The sequence below is a fragment of the Oreochromis niloticus genome, linkage group LG14 (genome assembly GCF_001858045.2).
Source record: "Oreochromis niloticus isolate F11D_XX linkage group LG14, O_niloticus_UMD_NMBU, whole genome shotgun sequence".
Taxonomy (NCBI): Eukaryota; Metazoa; Chordata; class Actinopteri; order Cichliformes; family Cichlidae; genus Oreochromis; species Oreochromis niloticus.
Genome location: NC_031979.2, coordinates 201,533 through 217,982, shown reverse-complemented (window position 1 = coordinate 217,982; position 16,450 = coordinate 201,533). Strand labels below are relative to the sequence as shown.

The 16,450-nt window shown below is 40.9% G+C and overlaps 1 protein-coding gene and 1 long non-coding RNA gene across 3 annotated transcripts; both read left to right on the top strand.

The window, feature by feature from the left end:
* Window positions 1-872: 872 nt before the first annotated feature.
* On the top strand, window positions 873-15,677 carry LOC106097324 (uncharacterized). 2 transcript variants are annotated; one of them, XM_025897940.1, is made up of 7 exons: window positions 873-1,084; window positions 1,153-1,244; window positions 1,347-1,461; window positions 1,822-1,923; window positions 9,572-9,739; window positions 9,865-10,017; window positions 15,471-15,677. In XM_025897940.1, the coding sequence occupies exons 1-7, from the start codon at window positions 1,072-1,074 to the stop codon at window positions 15,674-15,676; spliced, it is 849 nt and encodes a 282-aa protein (XP_025753725.1). In that variant the 5' UTR covers window positions 873-1,071; the 3' UTR covers window position 15,677. The 2 variants fall into 2 exon arrangements, with proteins under 2 accessions (XP_025753725.1, XP_025753726.1); XM_025897941.1 differs by lacking the exon at window positions 1,822-1,923.
* Window positions 4,543-5,295, top strand: LOC112842093 (uncharacterized). The gene is made up of 3 exons (XR_003213719.1): window positions 4,543-4,592; window positions 4,961-5,095; window positions 5,233-5,295. It is a non-coding gene; the product is annotated as an uncharacterized LOC112842093 (long non-coding RNA).
* Window positions 15,678-16,450: the final 773 nt, after the last annotated feature.

Sequence of the window (16,450 nt, the reverse complement as noted above, 5' to 3'; positions counted from 1 at the left end):
AGAAGAGGATGCAGCCATGACTTGTGAGACGTCGTCTGAGTCAGCTGCTACTCACTGGGCGATCAGAAACATGGTGTCCTCGCAAAAGTGGAAAGAGGCCAGGCCTCGTCTTATAGACAATATGTGAGCTACTCTGGATCCACAGTCAAACCGTGTGTGTCAGTGTGGCAAACAAGTAGTTGTGAGGTGTCTGGACTGCCTGCCTCTTCCATTCCTTTGTGCTGACTGTGATATTGCAGTTCACACACGCTTTGTCCTGCACAACAGAGAGGCAGTAACAGGAGGGTTTTTGCAGCCTTCATCAGAGTTTCACAAGCTAATACACAGTACATACACAACAGATGTGTTTGCAGGTTTTATTGCAAATTGTACATTGCTATCTTGTTTTGAATTACCCTTGGCCCACAGTATATGTGGGCACCTGTCAAAGGTCATTTGGATTTACCAGACCGCTTTGAAAACAATATGAAATCTTCACAACATGAAAAAAATGAATGTCTTTGTTGAGCCATGACTGAATTTATCCTTATCCTTCCTAAAGGCCGTTTAACCTTGCACATTTTGTTATAAGGTCGAATGAACGGGGCGGCACGGTGGTTAGCACTGTTGCTGCACAGCAAGAAGGTCCTGAGTTCAATTCCACCATCAGGCCGGGGTCTTTCTGTGTGGAGTTTGCATGTTCTCCCCGTGTTTGCGTGGGTTCTCTCCGGGTACTCCGGCTTTCTCCCACAGTCCAAAGACATGCAGTTTGTAGGGATAGGTTAATTAGTTAATCCAAATTGCCCATAGGTGCGAATGGTTGTCTGTCCCTGTGTGTTAGACTGGCGACCTGTCCAGGGTGTACCCCGCCTCTCGCCCTATGACAGCTGGGATAAGCTCCAGCGACCCTGAAAAGAATATACGGAAGTGAATGGATGGATGGTTGAATGAATTCAGCAGTCATGTATTGTGACCTCCTTTCTATAGATCAAATGGGGAGGTGCGTTTCAGGATGGAGCTGGTTCAACAGTTGGAGAAGAGGGGGAACAAGTAAACAGTTTCCTGTCTAGGGCGGCCATCACAACGAAGTACATGTCTAAAGCAGGTCTGTGTGTGAGATTCCACTCAGTCTCCTGCTCATTAATTCTTATTTGTATACTAACTGAAATGCAGGGCGAACAGACATGCTGACCCTCCTGGCTTTGGGGTGGAACAAAAGGAAAGTGGAACAACTGGGCCGCACTTTGAGCCATAGATATCGAAAGGTAATTTTTTCAACACCCATTTTAATGTGTGTGGTAATGGGCAAAAAAACACCAGTCCTCTAAAAATGTCAATATGAATGACATTTATTAATGTATTCTTAGATCATAAGGATCCTTAGAGAACAAGTGGAGAGCCTGAATGTGACCAAAAATGAGCTGGGTGTGGATGACGACACACTGCAGCAGTGGGTGGCCGATGTGCAGAAATGGGCTGAAGGTGAGTCTCAGTATAATGCACTCGTGTATAACAATAGGACCCACCATGGCCTCATTAAAGAACTTAAGGTAGAATTAATATCTTTCTGACAGTGTCAACAAACATTGAAAAATAAGCGTTGTAAAAGCAGAATTTATGGCAGAGTTGTTGCGTTTGATCAACTTGGATTGGACCTGGGTTGAAATGATGTCGTACTAGTTGGTTTTATAAACCTGACATACTTGTTATCTCATGATAATGCAGCACATGAAGGCTACAGATGTCTTATAATGAATATCATCAAGTCAGTGATTACAGAGTCCACTGTAGTTTGGTGACTGTTACTCATCCTGTATTCTGATTAATATTCCTCTCACTTAGAAACTGATCAAACTGATGGCAGCCTTAGAGCGTTGCAGGCACGAATAGAGGAGCTTGTCGTCATCATCAGAGTGCGAACACAAAGTCTTTACAGACAAAATGGTGTCACGGTTTCTTTGAAATGGATCGTTTGATACTTTGTTTGTACAGCATGTACACCTACTTTGTAAACAGAATAAAATCAGATCCAGGTTTGTTTAAGCTGAATGTGATGCGTGTTCTAGCAAACAAATTGATGAGTGTAGATTAAAGTGTAACTAGAAAAATTTGCATTTCCTGCGAAAATGCTGTGTGGATGCCTTAACGCTGAAGCTGTCTGCTGAAAAGCTGAAAAAGATGAAAAGTTGCAAAGAGTTGTATGGTGGTGAAAAAAAAAATATTGCCCTGAGCAGGATTCGAACCTAGCCCTCCTGGGCTCAAGGCAGTTACTCATCTGACTGACCCAAACTCATTCTCACAAAGAAGAGGTGGACAGACTGACAATTCTGCTGAAATGAGCAGAAGCTGCTGAGAATTGTGCTGATAAGAGGAGAAAAGGCTGAAAATTTTGCAGAAAAGAGATGAATCAGCAGAATTTCTGCAGAAAAGAGGTAAAGAAGCAGAAAGTTGCGCTGAAAAGAGATGAATCAGCAGAATTTCTGCTGAAAAGAGGCAGAACAACCTGGTTCTGCTCAAATTCACCAATCAGAGGTACTGCCTCTGTCTGCTTCATCAGGCTGTGTACTTGTCTGTACTTCTGCCATGGAGCGTTAAGAAGAATCTGACGTCCATATTAGAAAAACTCCTAAAATGGGGTGAAAAAAATGACAATTTTGCTGAAAAGGGGTGAAGAAGCTAAAGTATACCAAATCAAAGTATTTGTGCCAAAACATAGTATTTCTGCCATATTGTGGTATTTGTGCCACAAAAGTTACTACATTACAACATGAATACGGATTAAAGATGAAAGAAACTGGCAACAAATTCCTCCACTACAAACCAGTCTGATACCACTTCTTTGCAGTGTTCACGTTTACTAAGGCACTACCCAAAAGGTGCCACAAGATGGCACTCCAACACAAGAGATGACCTATGTACACTGATGCACTTAGTAACAGTCAGCCTCCTACTTAGCCATTACGTAATACAGCGATATTACAGTGTACAAATTCACATAAATTTGCAGGGGGAAAAAAACAAAGCAGGAACAAGCCCAAAACAATAAAATAACTGGGCTGCCATAACTATTGCTAACTAGCACATACGCTAAAGGTAACTAAAACCAATACCAACCAATGTTTTTGCAGAAACACTGTAATTTCACTCAAATACTATGAAATAGCAGTAATACTATGATTTGGCAGAAATACTATGTTTCAGTACAAATACTATGACAAAGCAGAAATACTATGACTTAGAAGTAATACTATAACAAAAGGGATTCCTCAAAATTACTATGAAATTGCAGTAATTCTATGATTTGGCAGAAATACTATACTTTGTACAAATACAGTGCTTTGGTACAAATACTATATTTTGATTTGAATACTATGATTTGGCACGAGTAGTATGATTTAGTACGAATACTACGAATTGGCAGAAATACTGTGACTTAGTAGTAATACTATAACATAACAGATATACTGTGATGTTGCAGACATAGTATGTTTTTGCACTACTCATTTGTAGTGAAAAAAAACATGTGGACCAAGGTGGGATTGAACCCACGACCTTTGAGCTGCAGAGCCGTGTCATTACTGATTGCGCCACCTGGAAAGGGGGCGGGCGTCTAAAACACAGAGACTTGAGGAGTCAGAATTAGATCGCGGTGAGAGGCGAAAAACGCCGTTTTTTGGAGTTACAAAACGTCGTGTAACTCAAAAACTAGGAGGGCTAGCGGCATAATTCTTGTACTGGGTGAATCAGCGGACTTTGGTGTACTTTGACTGCGATTTTCATTGCTCTTTGTACCTCCGTCGCGGAGATATGACGAGAGAAGAAACGGCTTCATTTTCGGAGTTTGAAAACTGAGAGGAGGACAGATTTCCACCCCTCAAACAAACGTAATTCATTGCTCAACGGTAAGATAATTGTAAAAACTGCTTCCACTGTGAGTGTCAGCAGTGTCTGAAGATATATTGGCACAAGCCTCATGTCCTAACTTTGCTTTATTAAGGAGATATGGCGATTTGAAAATGCCTCCCGTTACAGAATTTCAGTTCTGAATTTCAAAACCTCCCCATAGACTTTGAATGGGGAGTTGTCAGACCATGTGTCACTCCGAGGCAAATTGCGAAAAAACGGTAAATCTCACAATAAAGATAGTGACATTGTCTGAAAGCCAGCAAAAATACCTACGTTTTGATGTATAATTTGTGGGGGTTGAGTGGAAATTGAGCGAGTAGCAAGAAGTTGTTTAGACATGAAGAGACAATTCAGAACGGACCAGCACTCACTCTGACTTAATAGGGCTTTGGAGCGTGATGTCACTGGAGGTGGGCCACGCCCCTTTCCGCCATGACAGTAGGCTAGACACAGGATACAGCTTCAGCTATGGTTCGTACGTGTTGTGTTATCAGTTGCAACGTTTGATCACACGATCGTGAAGGCAAGAAGCTGGATAATGGGCTCTCTTTTCATCGTTTTTCAACCTGGAGGCAACGTGAGGGATCCCATGTATCCGATATTACTAAACAAAGACGTCAGGCTTGCATTGCAGCGGTGAGACGAGCGGATCGAGTTCTGTGCAATCCCCAGCTTTTTGTTGGTTTGGTCTCCGCATCTTCTTTCCGGTGAGTTCTAAATTAATTCATATCACTATTAAAATGCTTTTAGTGTTATTTTCAATGTGCTGAGGTCATAGATAATGAGATAAAACATGCTAATGTGTGATGCTGCAGAACCACGTCATGTCATCATGTCGACTGAGTAGCTTATGATTTAGCATTATTGCAGGCAAACCAGCATATGAAATGGATGTAACAAATCCAGACTGGGCACCAACACTGCTCATGGGCCTCTAAAAACATACTAAATTGCTCTCATTGTACACTAATCCGCACATAACTTCCAGATGTATCACACACCTGTCATGTGCACTAATTTTATCTTACAGGCTTTGTCCTATCCCGATCTTTGCATACCTTGTCTGTGGAGTCAGCGCATACACAGCAAACCAGTTTAAGAATTATAAATCCCTGGAGGCCCACATCCAATTCACGAACGGCTGGGTGCAAGATTTGTCCATCTTTATGCCTCCACGCTGCGACAACTGTACGTTGTCGTTAAGACAAAGGTAAGTCGGTTTGAACATGATAACTTTCTAAACAACTTCCTTGTTACAGTTTTTGATTTGCACGTACAGCCAAACCATCTATATTAGCCTTGGTTCATTACAGACCTTTTATTAAAAGTGGTTTTTGTGTGTTTCAGGTACTGCACTCACAACGACTGAATGAAACTGCACTGTGACCTCGTTGTGTGGACACAGAGAGACCTGTCATACGCATCTTCCCTGATGTGGATTTCTGGGAACCACGTTTAAAGCAAGCACAAGACTTCTTTCTTAAAGTGTGTCTTCCTGAACTTGTTGGGAAATACTTCTCCAAACAACGTGCTGCTCTAAATAGCCTGTAATGTTTCATTTTGTGGTTCAAGATTGATGCCAGCTGTGTGTTGCCATGTAAATAGTTAGCAAGTACATAGAAATGAAATGCAAAGTACATGTGATAAGATCAAGAATAAAAAAAACAAAACATGTATACTATTCTTTTCTGTTTTATTGAAACTACTTCACACAAAGTACAATTATTTACAATGAACTACACATGCAACACAACAGCTTTATGAATACTCAACAAGAGCAAGTTTCATTTGGCGCTGGTTTGACAACCACACTGGGGCACATATTCACCAAAACACAGCAAACCTTAACAATCTTATCAAGCAGTGTTGTGTTTATTTCTGCTCTGCCCTGTTCATTGCACACACAATGCTTCGTCTGCCCTTTAGCTTCTGTGATGCTGTCTGTCCGATCACCACTGTCCACATTTACAGGTGGTACCTCAACCTCCACTTGTCCAACACAACTGCTGTCCACAGCTATGACATTGTAATTTTGTTGTTGTTCTTCTGTCAGATCTTCATCGATTACTTCTGCACAGGGCACACCTTCAGACTCTGCAGCTGCATAAAAGCCTGTAAGATAAAATTAGTGCACATGACAGGTGTGTGATTCATCTGGAAGTTATGTGCGGATTAGTGTACAATGAGAGCAATTTAGTATGTTTTTAGAGGCCCATGAGCAGTGTTGGTGCCCAGTCTGGATTTGTTACATCCATTTCATATGCTGGTTTGCCTGCAATAATGCTAAATCATAAGCTACTCAGTCGACATGATGACATGACGTGGTTCTGCAGCATCACACATTAGCATGTTTTATCTCATTATCTATGACCTCAGCACATTGAAAATAACACTAAAAGCATTTTAATAGTGATATGAATTAATTTAGAACTCACCGGAAAGAAGATGCGGAGACCAAACCAACAAAAAGCTGGGGATTGCACAGAACTCGATCCGCTCGTCTCACCGCTGCAATGCAAGCCTGACGTCTTTGTTTAGTAATATCGGATACATAGGATCCCTCACGTTGCCTCCAGGTTGAAAAACGATGAAAAGAGAGCCCATTATCCAGCTTCTTGCCTTCACGATCGTGTGATCAAACGTTGCAACTGATAACACAACACGTACGAACCATAGCTGAAGCTGTATCCTGTGTCTAGCCTACTGTCATGGCAGAAAGGGGGCGTGGCCCACCTCCAGTGACGTCAACTCCAAAGCCCTATAGGGCTTTGGAGCGTGATGTCACAGGGGTGGGCGTGGAAAGGATTTTGGCCCGATCCGCCATTTTCGGGGTCTAGCAAGTGAAAAGGGAGCGAAGGCACACACAACAGCCATGGTTCGTATTTGCTGTGCGGTCGGCTGCAATGCTCGATCGCACGACCGGCAAGAGAATAAGCTTGAAAAGGGTTTATCTTTTCATTCTTTCCCAACCTGGAAGCAATATGAGGCAGCTCGTGTATCGATGTTACCAAACGAAGGCGTCTAGCCTGGATAGCAGCTGTGAGACGAGCTGATATCCAGTTGTCTTCCATCTCCAAATATCTGTTGGTGCTCCAGACATTTTCATTCCGGTAAGTTCTAAATATGTTCGTTATCACTCTTTATAGCCTATTAGTTTTATTTTCGATGCGCTCTGAGGTCATAGCAAATTAGTACAAACATCCTACTGAGTGATTTTGCAGAACTACCTTCTATTTATAGAGTTGCTAATTATTTGGCATTATTGCAGCAAACCAGCCTATGAAATGGATGAAACAAATCGTGACTGGGTTCCAGCGCTACATAAGGGACCTGCTTCAAACATACCACCATGCCAATCAGATTACTTCTTCCATGTGAGGGTGAAGAGGTGACCCTTCTGGATAAGATGGTGAAGGTTTGCTGCGTTTGTTGAACAGTGTTGTAGTAAAACCAGGGAAAATGAAACTTGCTCCTGTTAAATATTCTTAAGTCTTTTGCTGTATAAATAGTGGGTGTTTTTTTTTTTTTCAAAAGATACAGTAAATAATGTTAGTAGTGGGTGATATCATGTAAACACTGTCATGATTTTATGTAAACATTTTGTCTTTTGTAAAATATAAATGACATGGATTCTACACTGTAACTGATGTGATTTTCTATAAAGTGGTTTTAATAATAAAAAAGAGGCAAATTAGTTTGTTTCTTTATTCAATTTTTGAACAGTGGTACTCAGTCAGTACATATTCAGTAAATGCAAATTATTTACATGGCAGTGCACTACAGGTATAAATCTAGACCCCTAGACAAAACATTATGGCATTATAGCAGTGACAACTCCTCCACAGTAGCAGGTGGGATTTTTCTTTTTTGAGGACGGCTCCTTTTACCTTTCACTACGGATGGTCTGTTTATGTTTTGATCAAGAGCCTTTTTTTGGGCAGCTGAAGAGGAGAAGTCTATCTTATGGCCAACCTCTGGCTGTATCTTGGTCACATAACCCAGCAAAACCCAGTATGGAGGTTCATCTGTAACAGGTCTTGTGCCACGGATCAACACTGTTGCTTCTAGATTAAACAGAAGAGCAGTGACATGGGTGCAGGTCTCCACGACTCCGGCCATACAGGTGCAGTGGGCGGCTTCAACCTTCCCTGTGATGCTCACAGTGACCCATGGCTGCAGTGCTGTTCATTCAGTCTTTGAGAGTGCAGTACCTGAAACACACACAGACAAAGTTCAATTAAAGACAAGAACTATGAGCCAAGGCCGACATAAATGTGTTTTATCTACTTTATCATAAATGTAACAAAGTGTTTAGAAAGTTAGCACATACATGTAATTTTTCATTTCTTTATATGTCCATCTATAGAACGCTGCATGTTATATTCTAAATCTGCCTGTTCTCTGTCAGAAACCTGCCTGCAGAAAATGAACCTAAAGTATGTAATGCAAGAATGTAATCACTTTAGAGATGGAGAAAGCATAAAGTGACAATTATGAATCACTTAATATGATAAGGAGATTCTGCAGGTCATTAATCAATGTATAAAATTAAAATAAAATGTATTTTTAGTGACACAAGATACAAATATTGAAGCAAGATCTGTAATTAGAATTATTTATAATAAATATGAATAAATCAGTGCAATTTCTTTAACCATAAAGAATAACTAAGTCCTTCAGGACAATGTCACATCAATGCACTGAACTCACTATGTTATCCCTCTAACAGCCTCCACATGTTCTCACTGTAATTTCCCCTCATGAATAAATTTATGCTGCACTAATCTGAATGTTTGCAGGGAAATCGCATTTCACACGCAGTACTCGAGCTGACTTACCTTTGTTTGAATGACAACTTGTACGCGCTGACTCCACAGATAAGGTACAAAAATATGTCAGGCTATAGCGGTTGCTCTTCAGGGTTTCTACTCCACGGCAGTGTTTCATACGGGTCCACATTTCCAATGCACGCAATTTTCGGCAAGTACCGCTGCTTCGCTTCTGGACGCAATCGGTCTCTATACCGTCCGTTTTCTTTGGAGCTGCTTTTAAGCATGATTCTTGTCGTCGTCGTTCCAACACTGTATCTCTTTTGATTCGTAGACCCCGAAAATGGTGCCGCGCTCCGCGGCGTGACGTCAACTCCAAAGCCCTATTGCATAGCAACCATAGCAACGCATGTATTTTCTGAAAAATCACAATTTTGCAACTGAAAACTTAAAGAGAGATAAGATTAAAACGGTAGAAGATCTGAAAAAGCTGAATCAGACAGGAATAGCCCAATAATCTGAGAACATTTTAAAGTTTGAATGGAGTTTCTAGGTGAAAGCATGAGGACGTAGTTAAGTTTCAAAGACAAGCAAGTTTTAGCAGAATTGTGGAAGTTTCCCATTCATTTCAATGGGACAAATTAAAGGAAAAAAGTGTAATATTTTAAAAAGTATAATAGTAATAAACACCAAAAGTCATAGCTGGAATTAGCAGAAAGAGCAGAACAGTTTAGAGTTTGAACTGAGAAAATCGGATGAAAACTGAGGGAGTAGTTAAGTGCCGAAAAACGTACGGAAGCAACCAGAATAATAAAGAATAAAGAGAAACAGGAAAACAATTGTGTGGAAGCCCTTTAGGGCATCCACACAAATATATACATTATGTGAAGGTGTGCCTTTTTTATGATAATTTACAGATTGCAACAAGAGGCGACACAGAATTCGCAAGGTCATCTTAGATGAGAAGAAACGCTTGGCGGCTGCTGTTGACGACTACAACAAGCTTGCTGAACCAACAAAGCAAATCGTATCCAGTGATGCCCTCAAGCAGACCGACATTTGGCCCTGGCAGAGCACAAGTGAACGTAAGCTCTTGATTTATAAATATCCTTTTTAAACAAACTCCCAGTATCTGAGCAGTAGTTGAATGTTTTGTTCTTGAATCATAATATGCTACTATGTTTTCCCATCTGATGTTGTTAAACTGTAGCTGCTGCAGACCTCCAGACAAAGAGAAAGGTCTTTGAGAAGGTGATGGCTGTGAGGCGCCTGAGAGAGGAGATGATCCTTTGCAGGGAGATGCGGCATCACTGGATAGTGTTGCGAATGCGATCTGTGGTGTTGGGGACAATCTCCTCAGACTGTAAGCACATTATTTGTTTATTAATTTTTCATTTACCATTTACCATTAATTTTTTGATGAATCGATTGAAAATAATAGATGCTAAAGTCTTACTGGATCTTTTAGCTATATCTAGATTGCTAGCTAACACTGCCTTCTCCCTTTAAAAAAAAAAAAGTTTAATTACAGGATCCTAATTCCTTGTGTTTATGAGGTGAGGGTTTTTTTTGTTTGTTTGTTTTTTTACTTTACTCATATTTATTATGTGTGCCTATGCCAAGAGGCACACATATTACTATTCGTCGGATTTATTATTATTATTATTATTATTATTATTATTCTCCAGTTTCCGCCTGAAATTTTGCAGCGAATCTCGCCCCGCAGTTTTGAGACAAGCTTCATATATGTTACCTCATTTTGTGCGGCCGGATCTGGAATGGTGTGCTCTGACTTTTGGTGTTTATGAATTTTATAGTTTTTTAAATATTAATATTTTAGTGAAAATTTTCCCGCGCTCCTCTGCCGAACAGTTTTGACATTAGGGTTACATATGTTAGATCATTTTGTGCGGCTGGAGCTGGACTATTATGTCATGACTTTTGGTGTTCATGACTTTTATAGTTTTTTAAATATTAATATTTTAGTGCAAATTTAGGCCAATTCATCTTTTGGCGCCAAATAAACAGACTTCATTTGTGGTGTGTTGGCTGTCTCTAGTGGTATGCCGGGAGTGGTACAGCCTGTCTACCCTTATTTGGATTACCGTAATGATGACAATTTCAATGGTGCGCACAGCGTCGCTGCTTTCAGGAGCCATTGGAATTTTTAAGATTGCGCAAATCATTCAAAAGTTACGGTAATGCTTGGTGGAAAACTCAATATCCCACAATTCATAGCACACCTCTGCCGAGTTAAACAATGGCGGCCACCACTTCGTTTTATATGTCTTTTATTAGTGTTTCTAGGTCACAAAATAAACTTTTAAGATATTTTCAGGCGAGAATGTAGGTGTGTAAACTTCAAATATCTGCTTGTTTTATCAAGACATCCCATATTAGCGACAATGCTCTGACGACCTTCGGTCCTGCCTGACAGCTAGCCGGCTACCTAGCTAGCTGCCGCACTTGGCTGCAAATGGACAGCGAGGGGACTCTCTCTCTCCTTTCACCTCCCCGGTCTCTCGCAAATGCTCGCACAGAATCGGAGTTACAGCTGGATGTGGAAAAAATAACTGAGTTGTTTGGTGGTGCTATAATGCGGAGCTACAACAGTGGGCAGCTATCCACCGGTGTATGACAGAAAGGACATGCCGCGACCGCCGATCGACCGGTGTTTGCTAACGCGGAGGTCAATCGTGGATCAGGGAAAGCGAAGGTAGGAGCGTGAGGTGAACTGAATTTCAGGTAAGACGTTATGACCTGCACTCTATTTGGGTCAGATATAAACCGAGTTTAGGTGTAGTTTATTTAGCAGCAGTTCTCTTATGTGTTGCTGATAGCCGGCTAGCTAGCTAGCGCCGCTAGCATAGTTAGCTCGCGCCGCTAGCAACCCTTCGTGAAAAAGCACCCAGGCTTGGCTTATATTGAGGCGGGTGAAACTCGTGTCAGCACCCGGTCGCTCTCTATTTGGGTCAGATATAAACCGAGTTTAGGTGTAATTTATTTTCGTTGACCTTTTACAATCGTAATGCCATGGGAGTTTATATACAGCTGTGTGCGCACTAAGTTACTGACGTTGGACTTTATTTTATTCATTAGGGTTAGTTCATAGAGTTGCCGTGCCGTACAAACGGAATCGTCCCACATTCAGAGAAAACATTATGATTTATTCTGTTGTTACGAAGCCTCCCCTGTCATTCTCTCGCGTGTTGAAACGTCAATCATGAAACTGATCAATGATCGGCTGTTCGCTCTTATTTATCGCGCTAAACAACAGCAGCACGTTTAAGCTTGATCAGCTGTTGTTAGAATTCTTTTGATTTTAATTTCTAGTATCAGCTGATGTTTGCTGGAGCATGAAGATGAAATCAGGAGATGTCCTTACTGAATCATCAGAGCTGAACTGGTGATGGAGAAACAGGTTTACACTTTAGGTGACATGAATGAGTTGAAGGGAAGTTATGAGTTGTTTCTGTTTATTGTAAATTTACATTTACAATAATTGATTACACAGCAGTGGAGAGTAGACTTTATCAAAGTAGATGTCTTTCTGAAAGTGCTGTAACTAAGTTTAAGAATATAATCCACCCACTGTTATCATCTTCAATGCCCTGTACCAACATAGAGCAGAGCAGCTATCTGAACGCTACTCCAACAGAGGTCGATTATCTTGTTAATAATTTTACCTCCTCACTACGTACGACTCTGGATACTGTAGCTCCTGTGAAAACTAAGGCCTCAAATCCAAAGTCCCTGACTCCGTGGTATAATTCTCAAACACGTAGCCTAAAGCAGATAACTCGTAAGCTGGAGAGGAAATGGCGTGTCACAAATTTAGAGGATCATCATTTAGCCTGGAGAAATAGTTTGCTGCTTTATAAGAAAGCCCTCCGCAAAGCCAGAACATCTTACTATTCGTCACTGATTGAAGAAAATAAGAACAACCCCAGGTTTCTCTTCAGCACTGTAGCCAGGCTGACAAAAAGTCAGAGCTCTACTGAGCCAACCATCCCTTTAACGTTAACTAGTAATGACTTCATGAACTTCTTCACAAATAAAATTTTTATCATTAGAGAAAAAATTACCAATAATCATCCCACAGATGTAATATTATCTACAGCTACTCTTAGTACCATCAATGTTAAGTTAGACTCTTTTTCTCCAATTGATCTTTCTGAGTTAACTTCAATAATTAATTCCTCCAAACCATCAACGTGTCTTTTAGACCCCATTCCTACAAAACTGCTCAAAGAAGTCCTGCCATTAATTAATTCTTCGATCTTAAATATGATCAACCTATCTCTAATAATCGGCTATGTACCACAGGCCTTCAAGGTGGCTGTAGTTAAACCTTTACTTAAAAAGCCATCTCTAGACCCAGCTGTCTTAGCTAATTATAGGCCAATCTCCAACCTTCCTTTCATATCAAAAATCCTTGAAAGAGTAGTTGTCAAACAGCTAACTGATCATCTGCAGAGGAATGGCTTATTTGAAGCGTTTCAGTCAGGTTTCAGAGCTCATCACAGCACAGAAACAGCTTTAGTGAAGGTTACAAATGATCTTCTTATGGCCTCTGACAGTGGACTCATCTCTGTGCTTGTCCTGCTAGACCTCAGTGCTGCGTTCGATACTGTTGACCATAATATCCTATTAGAGCGATTAGAACATGCTGTAGGTATTACAGGTACTGCACTGCAGTGGTTTGTATCATATCTATCTAATAGACTCCAGTTTGTACATGTAAATGGAGAGTCCTCTTCAGACACTAAGGTCAATTATGGTGTTCCACAGGGTTCAGTGCTAGGACCAATTCTATTTACATTGTACATGCTTCCCTTAGGCAACATCATTAGAAGACATAGCATAAATTTTCACTGCTATGCAGATGACACGCAGCTCTATCTATCCATGAAGCCAGGTAACACACACCAATTAGTTAAACTGCAGGAATGTCTTAAAGACATAAAGACCTGGATGGCCGCTAACTTTCTGCTTCTTAATTCAGATAAAACTGAGGTTATTGTACTCGGCCCTGAAAATCTTAGAAATATGGTATCTAAGCAGATTCTTACTCTGGATGGCATTACCTTGGCCTCCAGTAACACTGTGAGAAACCTTGGAGTCATTTTTGACCAGGACATGTCCTTCAATGCACATATTAAACAAATATGTAAGACTGCTTTCTTCCATTTGCGCAACATCTCTAAAATTAGAAATATCCTGTCTCAGAGTGATGCTGAAAAACTAGTTCATGCATTTATTACTTCCAGGCTGGACTACTGTAATTCACTATTATCAGGAAGTCCTAAAAACTCGCTGAGAAGCCTTCAGCTAATCCAAAATGCTGCAGCAAGAGTACTGACAGGGACTAGAAAGAGAGAGCATATTTCTCCTGTTTTGGCTTCCCTTCATTGGCTTCCTGTTAAATCCAGAATTGAATTCAAAATCCTGCTCCTCACATACAAGGTCTTAAATAATCAGGCCCCATCTTATCTTAATGACCTTGTAGTACCATATCACCCTATTAGAGCACTTCGCTCTTGCACTGCAGGCCTACTTGTTGTTCCTAGAGTATTTAAAAGTAGAATGGGAGGCAGAGCCTTCAGTTTTCAGGCCCCTCTTCTGTGGAACCAACTTCCAGTTTGGATTCGGGAGACAGACACTATCTCTACTTTCAAGATTAGGCTTAAAACTTTCCTTTTTGCTAAAGCATATAGTTAGGGCTGGACCAGGTGACCCTGAATCCTCCCTTAGTTATGCTGCAATAGACGTAGGCTGCCGGGGATTCCCATGATGCATTGAGTTTTTCCCTTCCAGTCACCTTTCTCACTCACTATGTGCTAATAGACCTCTCTGCATCGAATCATATCTGTTATTAATCTCTGTCTCTCTTCCACAGCATGTCTTTCATCCTGTTTTCCTTCTTTCACCCCAACCGGTCGCAGCAGATGGCCGCCCCTCCCTGAGCCTGGTTCTGCCGGAGGTTTCTTCCTGTTAAAAGGGAGTTTTTCCTTCCCACTGTCGCCAAAGTGCTTGCTCATAGGGGGTCATATGATTGTTGGGTTTTTCTCTGTATTTATTATTGTGCTATCTACTGTACAATATAAAGCGCCTTGAGGCGACTTTTGTTGTGATTTGGCGCTATATAAATAAAATTGAATTGAATTGAATTGAATTTCTGAGAGACAAAGACCAAGCTCCTTTTTTGTGTAGCTGACAGCTGGTAACTGTGCAGGGGCGGATCTAGCAAAGCTTTTAGGGGGGGGGGGAGCTAGGGCATTAACAGAGAAAGGTGGACACAAAGATATACTTTTCTTTCTTACTCTCATATAAAATATTTAGCTTTTATTAAATAGTTATCTGAATCTCACAACCAAAGTTTGTATAATAATACACAGGATTGGCTGTAGACCATTGTTCATAATTCAGAACACTGTGTAAAAATAACAAAAAACAAAAAGTGAATGCATGTGTGAAAAGTGGTCTATAATGTAATGCTTCAAAGTGTGTTCATGCAAACATTGTCGGGTCTGCCGTGGTACAATGGGACTTCTGCTCATGAACCTGTGTGCACAGCGTCTGCAAATCGGCGCTGTACAAAGTAACTTCATCTTTACACAAAACTGTAAGCCGTCATCTGTGAAGCGTGAGCGGTGTTTGTTTTTACCATAGTTCATGGTGGAGAATGGCTGCTCTTCTGAGTTTTGCTCTCTGTAGCCGTATGAATGGCAAACTACAGTGATTAGCAGCGGCATAGGCACACATAAAATTTCTTCTGAAATTTTCGCTTTCTAGTTTGTTTTGTTCTTTTTACAGCCTCCCTTGTTGGCATGTCAGAGGATGCACAGAAGGGACTCTGTAGCCTGGTTTTAAAAAAACAAAGTGAACTGAAAGTTGAAATGCTCAAAGTAAAGTACAAGAGAATCCTCAGCCACCAACCACTCCTGGAAATGGACTCGGAGGAGGAAGACATTCCAGACGATGCCACTGAGAGTGATTTGAGCACTTCTGTGGAAGACTGATTGTGTCATCATTGATGTTATGTTTGGTAAAATAAAAAGTTAATCACATTTCTGTTTAATGTGATTTTTACAATGTCTGTTTTAGAAATTGCTTATCATCAACAGACATTTTACATGTTGAGTTGAAAAATGGAATTCCCTTGGTGCAGTTGTTTACCCTGAATCATTCTTTCCCATCTAATTTAATGACTAGTGTACATGTTCAGATACAATAACAATATTTAATTCATGGAATGCTTTCTGGGCTGCTCAAATTATCACAAAATTTAAAAGCACCAGGCAGCACACTCATAAGGAAATTTTTTGTTTAGTGTTTTGTCGAAGAAATCAACAAGTACAATTGAGATGTTTGCTGTAGTGGTGTGTTTTATTAAGAAGCATGCCAGCACACTGGTGAACTGACAGTCCCAGAATGCACCTGAGCCAGTGACTCGCCCCAGAGCAAATTAAATTGCTTATCTAGAAAGACAACCGTGATCAAAGAATAAGTAAAAGAGTAGGAAACAAAAGATAAGGGAAGGTACTGTGGGGTAGGAAAGAAAGGCCAGAGCCGTGCAAAATGACCTCCAGCAGGCCACAAATGTGCACATGTCTGCTTAAACGATCAGAAACTGACTCCATGAGGGTGGTATGAGGGCCCGACATCCACAGGTGGGGGTTGTGCTTACAGCCCAACACCGTGCAGGATGTTTGGCATTTGCCAGAGAACACCAAGTTTGGCAACTTTGCCTCTGGCACCCTGTGCTCCTCACAGATGAAAGCAGGTTCACACTG